Source organism: Euprymna scolopes, chromosome 25 (assembly GCF_053919585.1).
Source record: "Euprymna scolopes isolate OS-2025 chromosome 25, ASM5391958v1, whole genome shotgun sequence".
Lineage (NCBI taxonomy): Eukaryota > Metazoa > Mollusca > Cephalopoda > Sepiida > Sepiolidae > Euprymna > Euprymna scolopes.
In genome coordinates, this window is record NC_136506.1 from 61571162 (window position 1) to 61584654 (window position 13493).

Sequence of the window (13493 nt, forward strand, 5' to 3'; positions counted from 1 at the left end):
TCACTTCTTGTAAGTAAAATTTAAAAAAAAATACTTGAGCTGAGATCGAAACCAAACAGTAAGTACAATAATCATTAGTTTGCCACGGTCTTTAAAAAGTGTTTAAATCTACTTATTCTCAACATAAAGAAGCTGTTATGTTTTATGAGTGCGCATGCGCGGTCATGAAATAGTTAAACAGATAAAAATCCGATGACCCCCCCCCCAAGTACCAATTTATTATTTTTTTTTTTTGCCCTTTAGCAGCCCTTTTTTCCGGATGAAAACAGATCAAAAAGTTTTTCACACGTCTAAATACCCTAGGTGAAGAAGTATGCTCACACATTCTCACTTTTGTAGATAAATAGATAAGTGGAAAAAAAAATTTTTTTTTTTTTTTTTGAAAGAATTAAATTGTCCGCCTCTCCTACTTATCTTTAAATTTGGTATAATGGTTAGAGTGTTTGCTAATGAATCAGGAGACTAAAGTTCAATCCTTAGTTGAGTAAAAAATGCCTCCTTGCTAAACACTCAGCATTACATTATAAGGTGGAGTAAATCAAGAAAAGGAATGGTGTCCTCTCCTACATCTTTGTGTAGCAGCCAACAAAAAAAAAAAAAAACAACCTTCATGTTTCCCTCGACTATAGTTGATCTATTTATTTTATTTTTATTTATAAATTTGGCTCACATCACTTAACATACAATAAACTGAAGGTCACCTTGACTAAAACGCTGTCCATATGAACCAATAAAAAACTGTTTCAAGTTTTTCGTTTTAATAATATTTATAAACTTTTGGAGGTTTCATTCAATTTAATTGAAATTGCTATTATCCAAACACAATTGCTCTAATTAATAGTTTAATCTTTTTATTAATAAAATTCTATGATCACTTTTCGTCTGTCTGTATTTTTTATGTAAACGTAATTTTGATGAATACATTCAATTTTTTAAAATTTACTACTAGCAGTTCAGACCGGCTTTGCTCGGGCCCTATATACTGTTCATAACTTTATGTGTATATGCATATATATTTATTAAAAATGTATGTGTATATGCATATATATTTATTAAAAAGTTTGACTCATGTCCAGGTAACCTACATCTAAAATTTCAAGTCTATAGACCCAAAATTGGTTGAGGAGTTTCGTAGAGTCTGCAAATGTCAACTCTTTCAACTGTGACCTCTTGGCAGCCAAACTTTCACCCCAAAATTGATTAAAAAGCTTGCTGCATGTCTGAATATCCTTTATGTAAAATTTCAAATGTTTAGACTGCAAAGGTCAAATCTTTTGAACTTTGACAGCCAAATTTTCTGCCAAAAAATAATTAAAAAGCTTGCCCTATGTCTGAATACACTTTATGTAAAATTTCAAATGTTTAGACCAAACATTGGCCGAGTAATTTGGTAGAGACCACAGAGGTCAAACTTTTCTTTTTTTGACCTTGACCCCAATTTTGACCCCTTAACATTTGTTTTGGGCTTAAATCAAATCAAAAAGTTTGATCCATGTCCAAGAAACCTACATCTAAAATTTCAAGTGTTTAGACCCAAAATTGGTGGAGGAGTTTGGTAGAGTTTTCAAAGGTCAAATCATTGAACTTTGACCCCCTTGACAGCCAAATTTATGGCTGAAAATCAATTAAAAAGATTTTCCTAAATCTCAATACCACTTATGTCAAATATCGAGTCTGTAGACTGAAAATTGACAAAGTAGTTTGGTAGGGAAATGTACACACACAGACAATTTCACTTTTATAGATTTTAGTGATGGGACGATTCCAATATTTTTCCTAGATTCCGATTCTTTATAAATCTCTAAATATTTAACTATATAGTTATATTTTTTTCTCTGATTACCGTAAAATCACACATGTAAAATGGCAAATATTTTCCTAAATGTAAAAATATACTTGTGGGGGGATGATCTATCGATTTTAGCTTCATTGCTGGTTTAAAATCAATAAATATTTACTATTTTATCATTATTACCAGCAATAGAATATTTAACTTTAAACAAAATCAAATAAACAACTCAAAAGAATCGTTTTTGCATTGGAAAATTGGTACAAATTTTTCCAATACTCAAATACTCCGATTTTTCTGATTCCGGATTCCAAATAATCGTCCCAACAGTAATAGATATATAGATTAAGCAAATATTTATTGTCATAAAAAATGCAATAATGTAAAATAAAAAGAAATTTTAAAAATATTAAAATTTTTTTTACAAAATTAAATCAACCAGAATACATTTCAGTTTATTCATAAACACATCAGACATTCTAATATTTTTTAATACTTATGTTGATAAGTTATGATAATAAAAACAATTTTGTCTTTCTAGTAAAAGACAGAAAAATTTTATATAAAAAAATGAACATTAAAATGTAAACATTATCTTGTGAGTAAAATTATCTTCATTTGAATATTTTTAAAGATAAAAACAATTATAGTGATTTCCAAATCTATGTATAAAAGTGAAAATGTGTGTGTGTGTCTGTGTACATTTCCCTACCAAATAATTGTCAATTTTCAGTCTAGAGATTCGAGATTTGACACAAGGAGTAGTAAGATTTGGGAAAATCTCAATCAGTTTTCGGCCAGAAATTTGGCTGTCAAGGAGTCAAAGTTCAATGATTTGCCCTTTGAAAACTCTACCAAACTCCTCTGCCAATTTTGGGTCTAAACACTTGAAATGTTAGATATAGGTTACTTGGACATGGATCAAACTTTTTGATTTGATTCGAGTCCCAAAAATAAAAGGTAAGGGGTTGAAATTGGGGTGAAAGTTAAAAAATTTAACCTCTGCAGTCTCTATCGAATTCCTCAGCCAATTTCTGGTCTAACCATTTAAAATTTTACATAAAGTGTATTCAGAGATAGGGCAAGCTTTTTAATCAGTTTGGGTAAAAAATTTGAGCTGCCAAGGGGTCAAAGTTCAAAAGATTTGACCTTTGTGGTGTCTAGCAAACTACTCAGCCAATTTTGGGTCTAAACATTTGAAATTTATACATAACTAGCGAAGGGTACCCGGCGTTGCCCGGGTGTTTTTCGTGGTATGTGAAAAAAAACAGGTGCCCGTGAAAAAAAAAAGAAGCCTTCACGACACGCAGTTGGAAAATAGTAAAGTGTTTAAAAAAAAACAGGTGCGCGTTTTTGATTGACGTGACGGCGATAGGTATTCAGCAGTTATGATTTTGTGCGGGACAGTTTTGAATAAATCGGTTTGTTTGTTTTTAAAATACCGCTCCCTGTTTATTAGGAGGAGCAAAATGAAAGCTACAGTCTGATATGACGAAATCGACATTGAACAAACGGTACTTAGCTCTCTTGAGACAACTGGCTTTCAGCCTGTGATTAAAGTCAAGTTTTGCTTTTTTTTATACCGAAAACCGAATGTAACGCGTGCCGATGCGGGAAATGTGGAATAATTAACGTTTGAAAGTCAATAAAATTAAATAGACAGGCGAGCTCTGTGGATAACTCTGAGATATTACAATTTATAGATGATATAAAAAGTTTTAAGAAGTTGTGAACCGAGCAAGCGCTTCTTTGAAAGAAGCCTTTTGTGGACATCGAGGAAAAGCGTACATACATACACACATACATACATTTTCGCTTTTATATATATATAGATGGGTATTCAGACATGTGGCAAGCATTTTAATCAGTTTTGGGACGAAAATTTGGCTGACAAAAGGTCAAAAGAGTTGAGACCAAAATAATAAACATTAAGGGGTCAAAATTGGGGTTTAAGCTAAAAAACAATTTACCTCTGCGGTCTCTACAAAATTGCTCAGACAGTTTTTGGTCCAAACATTATAAATCTTACATAAAGTGTATTCATACGTAGGGTAAGTTATGAACAGTACATAGGGCCCGAGCAAGCCGGGTTGAACTGCTAGTAAGTAATATTGCTGACATATCAAATATATATTATTTTAAACAATTTTTACCAAAACATGCCTTTTTGGCATTAATTGTGTAATCTTACCGTTTCAAATAAGTTCTTTTTTTTTGCTTTGTTTTGCAAATAAAATCTTTGCTTTTGATTTCCTTTAAAAATTTCCCATAAAATTTTTTACAAAAAAACACAGTAAGAAAACCACCATGAGCAATTTTTTTCTTTCTAAAAAGAAAAAAATCCAAACAAATCCTAGATTGAAGTACTTTTAAAATTTTGTATTATTTGAACTACTATCCTCATATATTGGTTATTTTCACAGGATTTTGCCTGCTTGAACCGCCAACAGATGAATATTTTCAAACTTGAACTCAGAATTTTAAACCAAACCTTTTTTTAATCCCGAGGAGTAGATTGTTCTCATTCTGTCAAATATGTAAAAATGCTATTTATTATTAGTTGTTATCAGTCACAGGTTCAATCCTTACTTATTAAGGACTGAACCTGCAATCTCCAGAAAAAACATCATTTAGAGATCATATGTTCAAATAAAAATAGTAAAAATTAATTCAGTTGTGGTTGACAAAACGAGAACAATTTACCCCTGTGGATTAAATAAAGGGTTCTGTTTGAAATTCTATATAGATTCCTGAGTTCCTAAGTTCGAAAAGATGCACTTGGAAAAGATCAGAGATTACTTTGGCTAAAATATTATGAGTATACCAACCAAGATGGGAATAATAGTTTAAATAATACAACTTATCAAACCTCATCTAAAAAATTCTGAAACTTTAAAATTTTGATTGACTTTTACTGAACACAGCTAAATGGTAAACATGAAAAAATTTATATATATTTTTAAAAGTCTTTATATTATGATTTACTGTATTAAAATAAACTAAGAAGCTATGGAAGAGTTAATATGTTAAAATAAAAGGCACACACGCAGGCACAAAAAAGCAAGAGAAGTTAAATGCTATTAATCATTGTAACCAATATAGCTAAAATATTCAACACAAACAACGAATTTATGGTTTATTTCTTTAAAACTCTACCTTAATGAGTTATTTAAAATCCGGTCCCATAGGAAAATTATCATATATTTTAAAAATATACACTACAATCACGAGACTTATTTAAACTATAGTTTACATTATACTCTTATTATCGTTACTAGTTGAGTATAATTAGGTTGAACCAGTGTTCAAGAGATAATTATAGGCTATGTGGCCATACATAATTATAAAAGTCTGATTTCATAAATATTTGCCTGTAGGTTTGCTAATTCTGATTTCTCCACCCTAATTTTCTGGTATTTTGATTGATAATCATCGTTTTCAATCCTAAAACATTTTCAATAGAGAAAATTAAAATGAAATTAGAGATTTTCACAAAATTGTATTATAAGTAAAACTATTTTATATAAATTTATTTTCTAAGAAAAATGTTTCTAACAGTCTGAAGATTATGTTACTTTCTCTATTTATTCTTTACACCATCTATTCTCAATAGCACACACAAACAAAACATTGGACTGGTTAATTTTATAGAGATTTTTTTCTTACATATTTATGAAGTAATACAATTGCATATGGGGAGTAAAAATAATCCTCCATTCTTACATTTTAACTCAATACTATTTTCTAAGTAAGTATATGGTCATGAAGAAAGAGTTTTTTTTTTTTTAATAGAATAAGAATGCTAACATTTTGTATGATTTTGAGCAGATAACTGAATTGTATCCTGTTTAGTAGTCTCCCATCTCTACTCCACATATACACAAACATTACTCTTGTATTCAATCAATGAAATTATATGCATATGAGATGGGAAGTTGCAAGCAGAGTGGAGACAATGATGAACACAATCTCTTTCGTAGATGTGAACTAATAAATCAATAACTGAAGTTAAAGAGAAATTCCCTCAGCCATGCTGAACCTCTAACATCTCAGGAAGAGACCAGACTACAGCTATGGACCAGAGGGCTAGTGAACGCACCCCCCCCTCCTACTGACAGGAATTTTTCCTCCAAGACTCTCCCTCCTGGCTCAGAAGTACCCAGGGTTAGTGGAAAGCACTCAACCACCTGAGAATGAGGTGATCAAACGTTAAGGCTAGATGGGATAACAAAATCAACCCAACCATCTGCAAATGTGGAGAGAAGGACCATATGATGCAACATTGCTTTGTCTATCCTTTACTGTCCAATCAGTGCAGCTTGAAAGGTCTTGTAGAGTACAACACAAAAATGCAAAGGATTGCATAAAAAAGTAAGAAACTGTTGTATGCCCTTGTGCTTCAAAGACATGCAAAGAAGAATACAATTATATTAAATTGCATCAATGTTTCTCATATTTTAAGGCATATTTATTTTTTGGTTTGTAAGCATGAAGCAAATCTATGTGTAAAAATTATAATTATTGTAAAATTGATTTGAATGGAAAATTCAATTTTGGAAAATTTTATATTGAAAATATTTTATATTTGATTAAATTCAAAATTTTGCAGAACTTAATTATTTTAATTTTTTAGTTAAATGTTTTAAATTTTAACATAATGGCTTAAATCTCATTAAAATGAGGGATAAAACAATTTTTAATTGGATGGGAAGAGGTCATGCTTTCTAGAAAAATATCTTTAAAGAATCGTGATAATCTGCATAGGTAGAAGATTATTCCTGCAGATTTCAAACTCATTTGGCTGATAACCTAAGAATAATTCATGAACACAAATTCTGCAGAAATATTACTTCTTTGGATATCAATTACAAGCCTAGAACTGAATGTAGTTCTTTATTATCATGTGATAACTAATCAAAATAAATCTAAATGAGGATATCACACAAGCAAGAAAGGAGGGACTGATATCTAATTTAGAATCTGGGCAAAAACAACACAAGCCATGCATAGTAAACGGATTCTGTTCTTAATGCTTTTAGAAAACAGACAAGTGGAATACTATTTATATGTAAGTAAAATACAAAACCTGCCTTGGGTGAAAAAATGTTTCTTAGTTTCCATCTGTCAATCAATTCAAACCAATTAAGAAAACAAAATTAAAAGGAACAAAATGAGAATTATACAATTGGGACAAAAGAATTTATGTTACCATAAACCAAAGTAAAAAAGAAACAAAATCCATCTACATTAAAAGGTAATCTGTCTTCTGTGATATGTTTCATCTTTATAAAAAGAAATGCCTTTATCATTACTAGTCCTATAACTATCATCTATTTAAATGAGTATCAATTATATATTTTGCATAATGTTTCACAAGACCATGTATAAATGTAGCATGATAATCATCATACAGATAAAAGGAACATTTTTAGTATGACATTAAATCTAATATCCCTATTTACTTGCCTCCCTATGAGGACAGAGTTAGACACAAAGTCAGTTTTAAAGTGGGGAAAATCCATCTCCTCAACAAGGAGAACTCTAAATTAGAACAGAAAAAAAGATTGTCTGAGTTTTGTTTCATTCACTAAGGACAAAAAAAAAAAATGAAGTTTAATAGATACTATACTTTGCTTCAAGCCAAAAGCCAATGAAACTATAGCATTCAAATGTACAATGTCTTCCCAAATATAAAAATGACTGAATTGATTTCAGAATAAGATGTTCATTAAATTTTTTTTTTATGATTATTACAAATAAAATTTATATTTATTGCTTACAAAAATACAACTTTTATCCTTTGAAAAATTAAAAGCACAAAATTTTTTTTTTAATTTTTTTTATTTCGAATCAATATGCAAATTCACTAATTTGTCTTTATGCTTGAATAGATAAAAATTATTTTTGAACATTAATCTCTTATCTTTAATGTCAGAATTTAAAGATAAAAAGACCAAAAAAAAAAAAAAAGATAAATAATTTACTGATATTCTGACAATTTTTCAAATAACTATACTTTTCATTCCTTGGAAAATGTGAAAAAAGTACTAATTCGATATAATAGAGTGAAAACAACATTTTTGTTATTCTAACAGATTTCTATTTTTTTTAATCATTTTGTGTTAAAATAGTTTTTCATATTTTGATTAAATTAACACTCTCAACATAAAGAAAAATTGATTCTAAAACTCTGGCAATTTGAAAATACATGCATTTCTGTGTCATGCTAAACTGATTCCCTTTCTCTGCCTTTATAAGTAGGGTGTTGCATTTATACATGACCAGTTCTATGTAAAATGAAAGGAGCTTAGAATTGTATTCATTCAAATTAATTTCGTATGTTATTTATTCTTCCGGTTCAGATTTATATCATTCATAAATAAAATATGATCAGTAACTGAATCCAAAGATAAAATAAAGAATAAAAATTCTTGTTTGGATTTTTAAATATTTTTCAGACAAGCAATGAGAAACTATGTAATATCAATTGATATCACTTAGGCATCAAGTTGTATAAGAATAGAAAGACTCAAAAGATAACTACAAGAGAGAGAGAGGGACAGAGAGAGCTAAGACAAGAAGGAAGAGAGAGAAAGGGAAGAGACAGATACCGCCATCTTATTACATATCAAGATGTACCTATAAATAAATCCTATTAACAAAAATATACCACTACTAAATAACAAAAAAAAAAAAAAAAAACCTAAAAAAAAAAAAAAACCTAAAAAAAAAAACCTAGTAATTCATCAATAAAGCCTGGATTTTTTTTTACCACAATTAAATAAAGATTTAAAGTTAATTATAAAAGCAAAACAAATAATAATCTACAATTTGTTCCTTTTCTAATAGAATACAACAGAGACCTGCTGAGGATTCTTGAAAGCTTCCTTAGTTTTATTTTGTAACTTTCTACTTAAAATGTTGATATAAAAATTATATCAAGCCACTTTTAACAGTAACAATATATTAAAAAATTACATGAGTGTTACTCTGGCCCAGGCTTAAATTCTGTCAAACTTTTATGCTTTTAAAAATCACTAAGATGTTAAATTTGAAAACTTGTGTTCTTTATTTATCTAAAATATAAAGTTACCTTGTGAGTTTTAAAAGTTATACCTCAATAGTATTTAAGTTGACACATCAACCTTTAATTCTGACTAGTCAATTTCATTCGTTATTGTTGACCTGTGTTATTGGAATTATAAGAACAACCTTCACTACAATTTATTTTTTTTAAATTATGGTAACATTTTTTTCAACTATGATTAAATATTCAGAATAGACAAGGAGAATAATTCACACTTTAAACTGAAGAATAAGGTAAAATAATGATTTCTCCCTTCTCACATTCCACCAAATCTCATTAGCTGAGAACTGACTATTCGTTCATTTCAGAATGTAAATTTTCCTACAAAAACGTGTGCTCCAGAGATTTACAAACATAGCTACACTCCATACAAGAGGCAATTGTTTTAAATAAAATACCCCAAATACAAATATATTAACACATCGAAACATGTTCATAAGCCATGTCGGCTTTTAATTTTTAAATTAAATATACCATACATGTTAACTTTTCTTATACAGCTTCGCTACCGTGCTACATCTTTTGTGTTCACCTACATCGTACATACTGTTTTCCGACACATCATCACATGCTGATAGCCATTATTTTTTCTTCTTTTTTTTAAATACGATTGACTAAAAGTCTTTCTTCATATGTTAAATAAAAAAAAAAACAATTATGCGATTAATACAATCGAGACCTGAATTTTGTGAGATTTGTAAGCCTTTGAATTGTCTAAAACGTATGATTTATAAAAGCTTTTTTCTTATATACTTTAATCAGCTTACGACACAATCAACGAACAATGACAAACTTGGTATCATTTTCTATCACCATAGACTGGGCCGTTCTTTGCAAGTAGGGGTAAGTTTATGCGTTGACATTTTTGCAAAGTAATTCACGGCTCACAATATGTACATTTTAAAGGTGTAATTTCGAGGGCCCATAATGTCGTAAGACCAGTCGACCTAAAGTGTTTCCTTTTTTCCACCTCCTTTCCTATTAGCATCACATGTTCGAGCCTGACTACTGTGAATAATTTTTTCTTTCTTTTTTTGCGCTCGCACGGATACTAGCTGCTATTGCCATTTTTATAAGAGGGTTGCTTCATTTATGTTTTTTTTCTTATGGCTTGCATGGGTAATAACTATTATTAAATCTTTTGTTTTTATTTTTAAACACAAATAGGTCACAAAATAAATTGTTTTTGCCTAATTTCCCTAACTGTATTTTCTTTTAGGTATATATATTGAAAAATGTTTGTGCATACTTTAACACTTATAACTAATATTAACTGTTTTGCTTGTATTATTACATGAAACTAGATCACAAAACAAAATAAATTTTCTTTTCTTTTAGTTACATATATTGAAAAATTTCTGAACAATATTTGTTTAAAAATTATTAAAAAATTTCTGTACCTGTTGTCTAAAATTAAAATTTAAAAAGGTTTACATTGTTTCAAATTATAAAGTGTTCTATTTATATTGCTTATAATATAAACAAAATTCCGTATATATTGTTTAAAATAAATAATCATTGTTTATTATTTAAAGAAAATGTTCTGTTTATATTGCTTCTTTTTTTTTCCTGCTTATTTAAAACTGTCACTTTCGGAAATACCGTTGACATGTTTACATGGTAACATACTGGGGCTTTTTTTTTTTTTTTTTTTTTTTTTTTACACAGGAATCACCACAATCAAGGCCCGGAGGCCACTCAAGGATAAGGGTTAGTGGGTATACATTAGTTAATGTGATTATAGCGTAGTAAACATAAATAGTGGGAATTTTGTAAATTGGATTACTTAGGGGGACAGTTCATCAAGAACTTTCTTTTAAGTGATAGAGGATTCGAGAGTATTTTGCCACCTAAAATCCAGATTTGCCATCAAAAATACCATACTCTGAACCATATCCTGCCTGCCAGATTAATATGCACAGGCCGAATGACACTGCAACCACCAAATTTTGTTGTTTGTTCATAGTATTTACGTGTGGGAATCCTAACAGCAATTATCAAAGTAACATTTGGGCAAATTTTTAACCCCTCCCCCCCCCACAAAATGGGGTGTCTCTTTCGTAAGCCATTTTAAACATAGTTAGGTTTGGAGTGTCCATTCCGAAAGCCGTTCTTAACATGAGGTTGGGCAACAACAACATACTTTAATTTTTTATGCTTGGGCAAAGGGCATGGTACCACCGGGCAATACCGGTTAATGGGTCCTGCTAGTAAATACGAAATCTGCATTAATCAAAATATCATATTTAAGCGTATTTTATAACTGGGCAATGCCAAACAACCTACTAGTTTATTGAATAAACACTGAACATCTTAGTAAACTTTGATTTCTGATTCTTGATTAAAAACATTGTTTACAAAGAGTATTCATCCAACAAGAGAGCCCATATAACTAATAGGAGAAAGTGTGGCAAAACCTAGTGCTGGAACAAGGGAAACAATACAGTCTATTACTAAAGGTATACAGATTTAAAAACTAAAAACAAACTTTATATATTAAACTAAACTACTATAAAATTCATGTATTTTTGTATATGTTTTGCATATTATATTTTGTCAGAAAAAAAAAAAAAAAAACTATTGAGAAAATTCTTATAGTAATTATCGTTCTGAGTGGTAAATTGAACTCAGTTTATCTTGGTAAGAAATTGGAACCCTAATTGTTAGGTTAATTAGTTTGTCTACTTTACAGCATATCAACCCCTTTTGTTAAAATAATACTTTCTGTAAACGATTAATTGAACTTTAGTTGCTACCTGATAACAATGTTTTTTTTTTTGCTTATATTTATACCAATGAAGGCACATTACCAGTGAGACATAAGAGGCTACTCTGAATTAGGGACCAGCTTTATAGGGACATCCTAAGTGGGAAGTTGTGCAGCAAAATGTTTTTCTTGTTCACATTACATTTAAATTTCTACATTTTAGTACAACTGGGGAAACAGGGTGCATAAAATGAAATTTCGAAGGCTAGCAGTTGAAGGAAAGAAGCTATTAGAGTAGAAAGGTTTCCAGCATCTGGGGAGTTCTATAAAGAAGGAGTTGAGATTTTGCTGATTATTGGGTTGGTTAGGAGTATTTACGTTGAGAGTGTAGAAGTGTAGCAAGTTTGTAGGAACACATTTCATTGAAATACTTTTAAAACAAGCACAGGAATGCAACATTGCAGCGATGAAACAGGGCTGTAGCTTGGTATAAAGTGATTAGAGCCATTTTTTTTTAGTCTAAAAGGGGAAAAATCAGTGGTTAGAGCATTGTGGCTATGTAGATATATAGGATATTGGCAGGTGAAAGAAGTTTTCTAGTTTAGTAGTAGGAGCCCATCTTATTGGCAGTATCTTCTATGTATTGTTCCAATTCATATCAGTTGTGAAGGTTAGGCAGAATATTTGTGGGTTCATAGTTTTAAACAGTACTGGTTTGTAATTGAATTGAAGCATTTTCTTTTTTTTTCTTTGAAGTCAGACATATTTGAATTTAAGGTGAGACATGTTCTTTAAATTTGAAGAGGAGCATATTTTTAAATAGGAAGAAGATAGAAATTTGAATAAAGAATTTGAAAGTTTTGAAGAAAGAACAAAATTTTGGTGAAAGGAAATTTGTCAGTGTAGTTGAAAGAAAATGAAACAGGTTGAAGCATAACTGATTATTTTATTGATAAAAAGTAATCCTTACCATCCTCTTCAAAATCACTAAGATTATAAACCTCTTCTTCAATATCGAGTTTCTTTTCTCCCTTTATCTGCACTCCAGGTCGGGATTCAAAAATGCCACTTATATGTGGCTGAGCAAGTTGCTGCCAATGTCGAAGAGTTACTGAACCTGTGGGTGCAACGAAAACACAAAAAAATTAAATAAACTGAACATTAAGAACAAGTCTGATAATAAAAAATATAATTTGATTCTAAATAGTTATTTCAATCCCAAGATAAATGGGAAATTTATTTTCAAGCCAGAAAAGGAAAATAAGAATGAGAAATTTCATGAGGAATATAAAGTAAGCTGCAATTTTTTTTCTTTTCCTTAGAAATAAAAATTGTTGCAATTTATAAAAAAAATTCCAGACTATTATTTTTACACTTACCTTCCATTGGTTTGACAATCTGAAGCTTTTCTGGGATTTTGAAGTGCACACCCGCACTTCCAGTAGCCGATAAGCCAGACGTGATGCTATCAGAAGATACCATGCTTTCAGGTGTGGTGCTACTGAACATTGGAGTGCTTATACCCTCACTAATGATGAAAATAAATGTTGAAAAATTATTTATAAACAGCATTTTATTTATTTTTTTTATATAATTCTTAAACTAAAAAACATAGCTAGTATGAAATATTAGAATATGGAAAAATTCTAAGACAAAATTAAAAAAAAAAAAACCCTAAACAAAATAAAACAAAAGTCAATTCCGTCTGCATTTGGAAATTAAATTTTAAATTAACTTTTTAACCTAAACAATAAAACAAATTTATCAAAGGCAATACAATGTAGAGTTGTAAAGGATGGACACAAACTGAAGAAAATTAAGGCACACAATGGTGGAATAAGCAGATCCACCTTTATCAATAGAGTGTATACACTCCTGATCAAAAATTTAAGACCACTTGAAAACCTTTA

General features: G+C 30.0%; 1 protein-coding gene across 15 annotated transcripts in view; it reads right to left on the reverse strand.

The window, feature by feature from the left end:
- The window catches only part of LOC145247387 (trafficking kinesin-binding protein 1-like), a 297237-nt gene that overhangs the window by 13914 nt on the left and 269830 nt on the right, over positions 1–13493 (reverse strand). For 14 of the 15 annotated variants that reach the window (XM_080109082.1, XM_080109079.1, XM_080109080.1 and 11 more), the window contains 2 exons: positions 12963–13111; positions 12554–12700 (listed from right to left, as the gene is read on the reverse strand). In XM_080109082.1, the coding sequence (XP_079965208.1) occupies positions 12554–12700; positions 12963–13111 (296 nt within the window). Of the gene's footprint in view, positions 1–6879; positions 6911–12553; positions 12701–12962; positions 13112–13493 lie in introns of all 15 variants that reach the window. The other variant, XM_080109090.1, reaches the window with a different exon arrangement.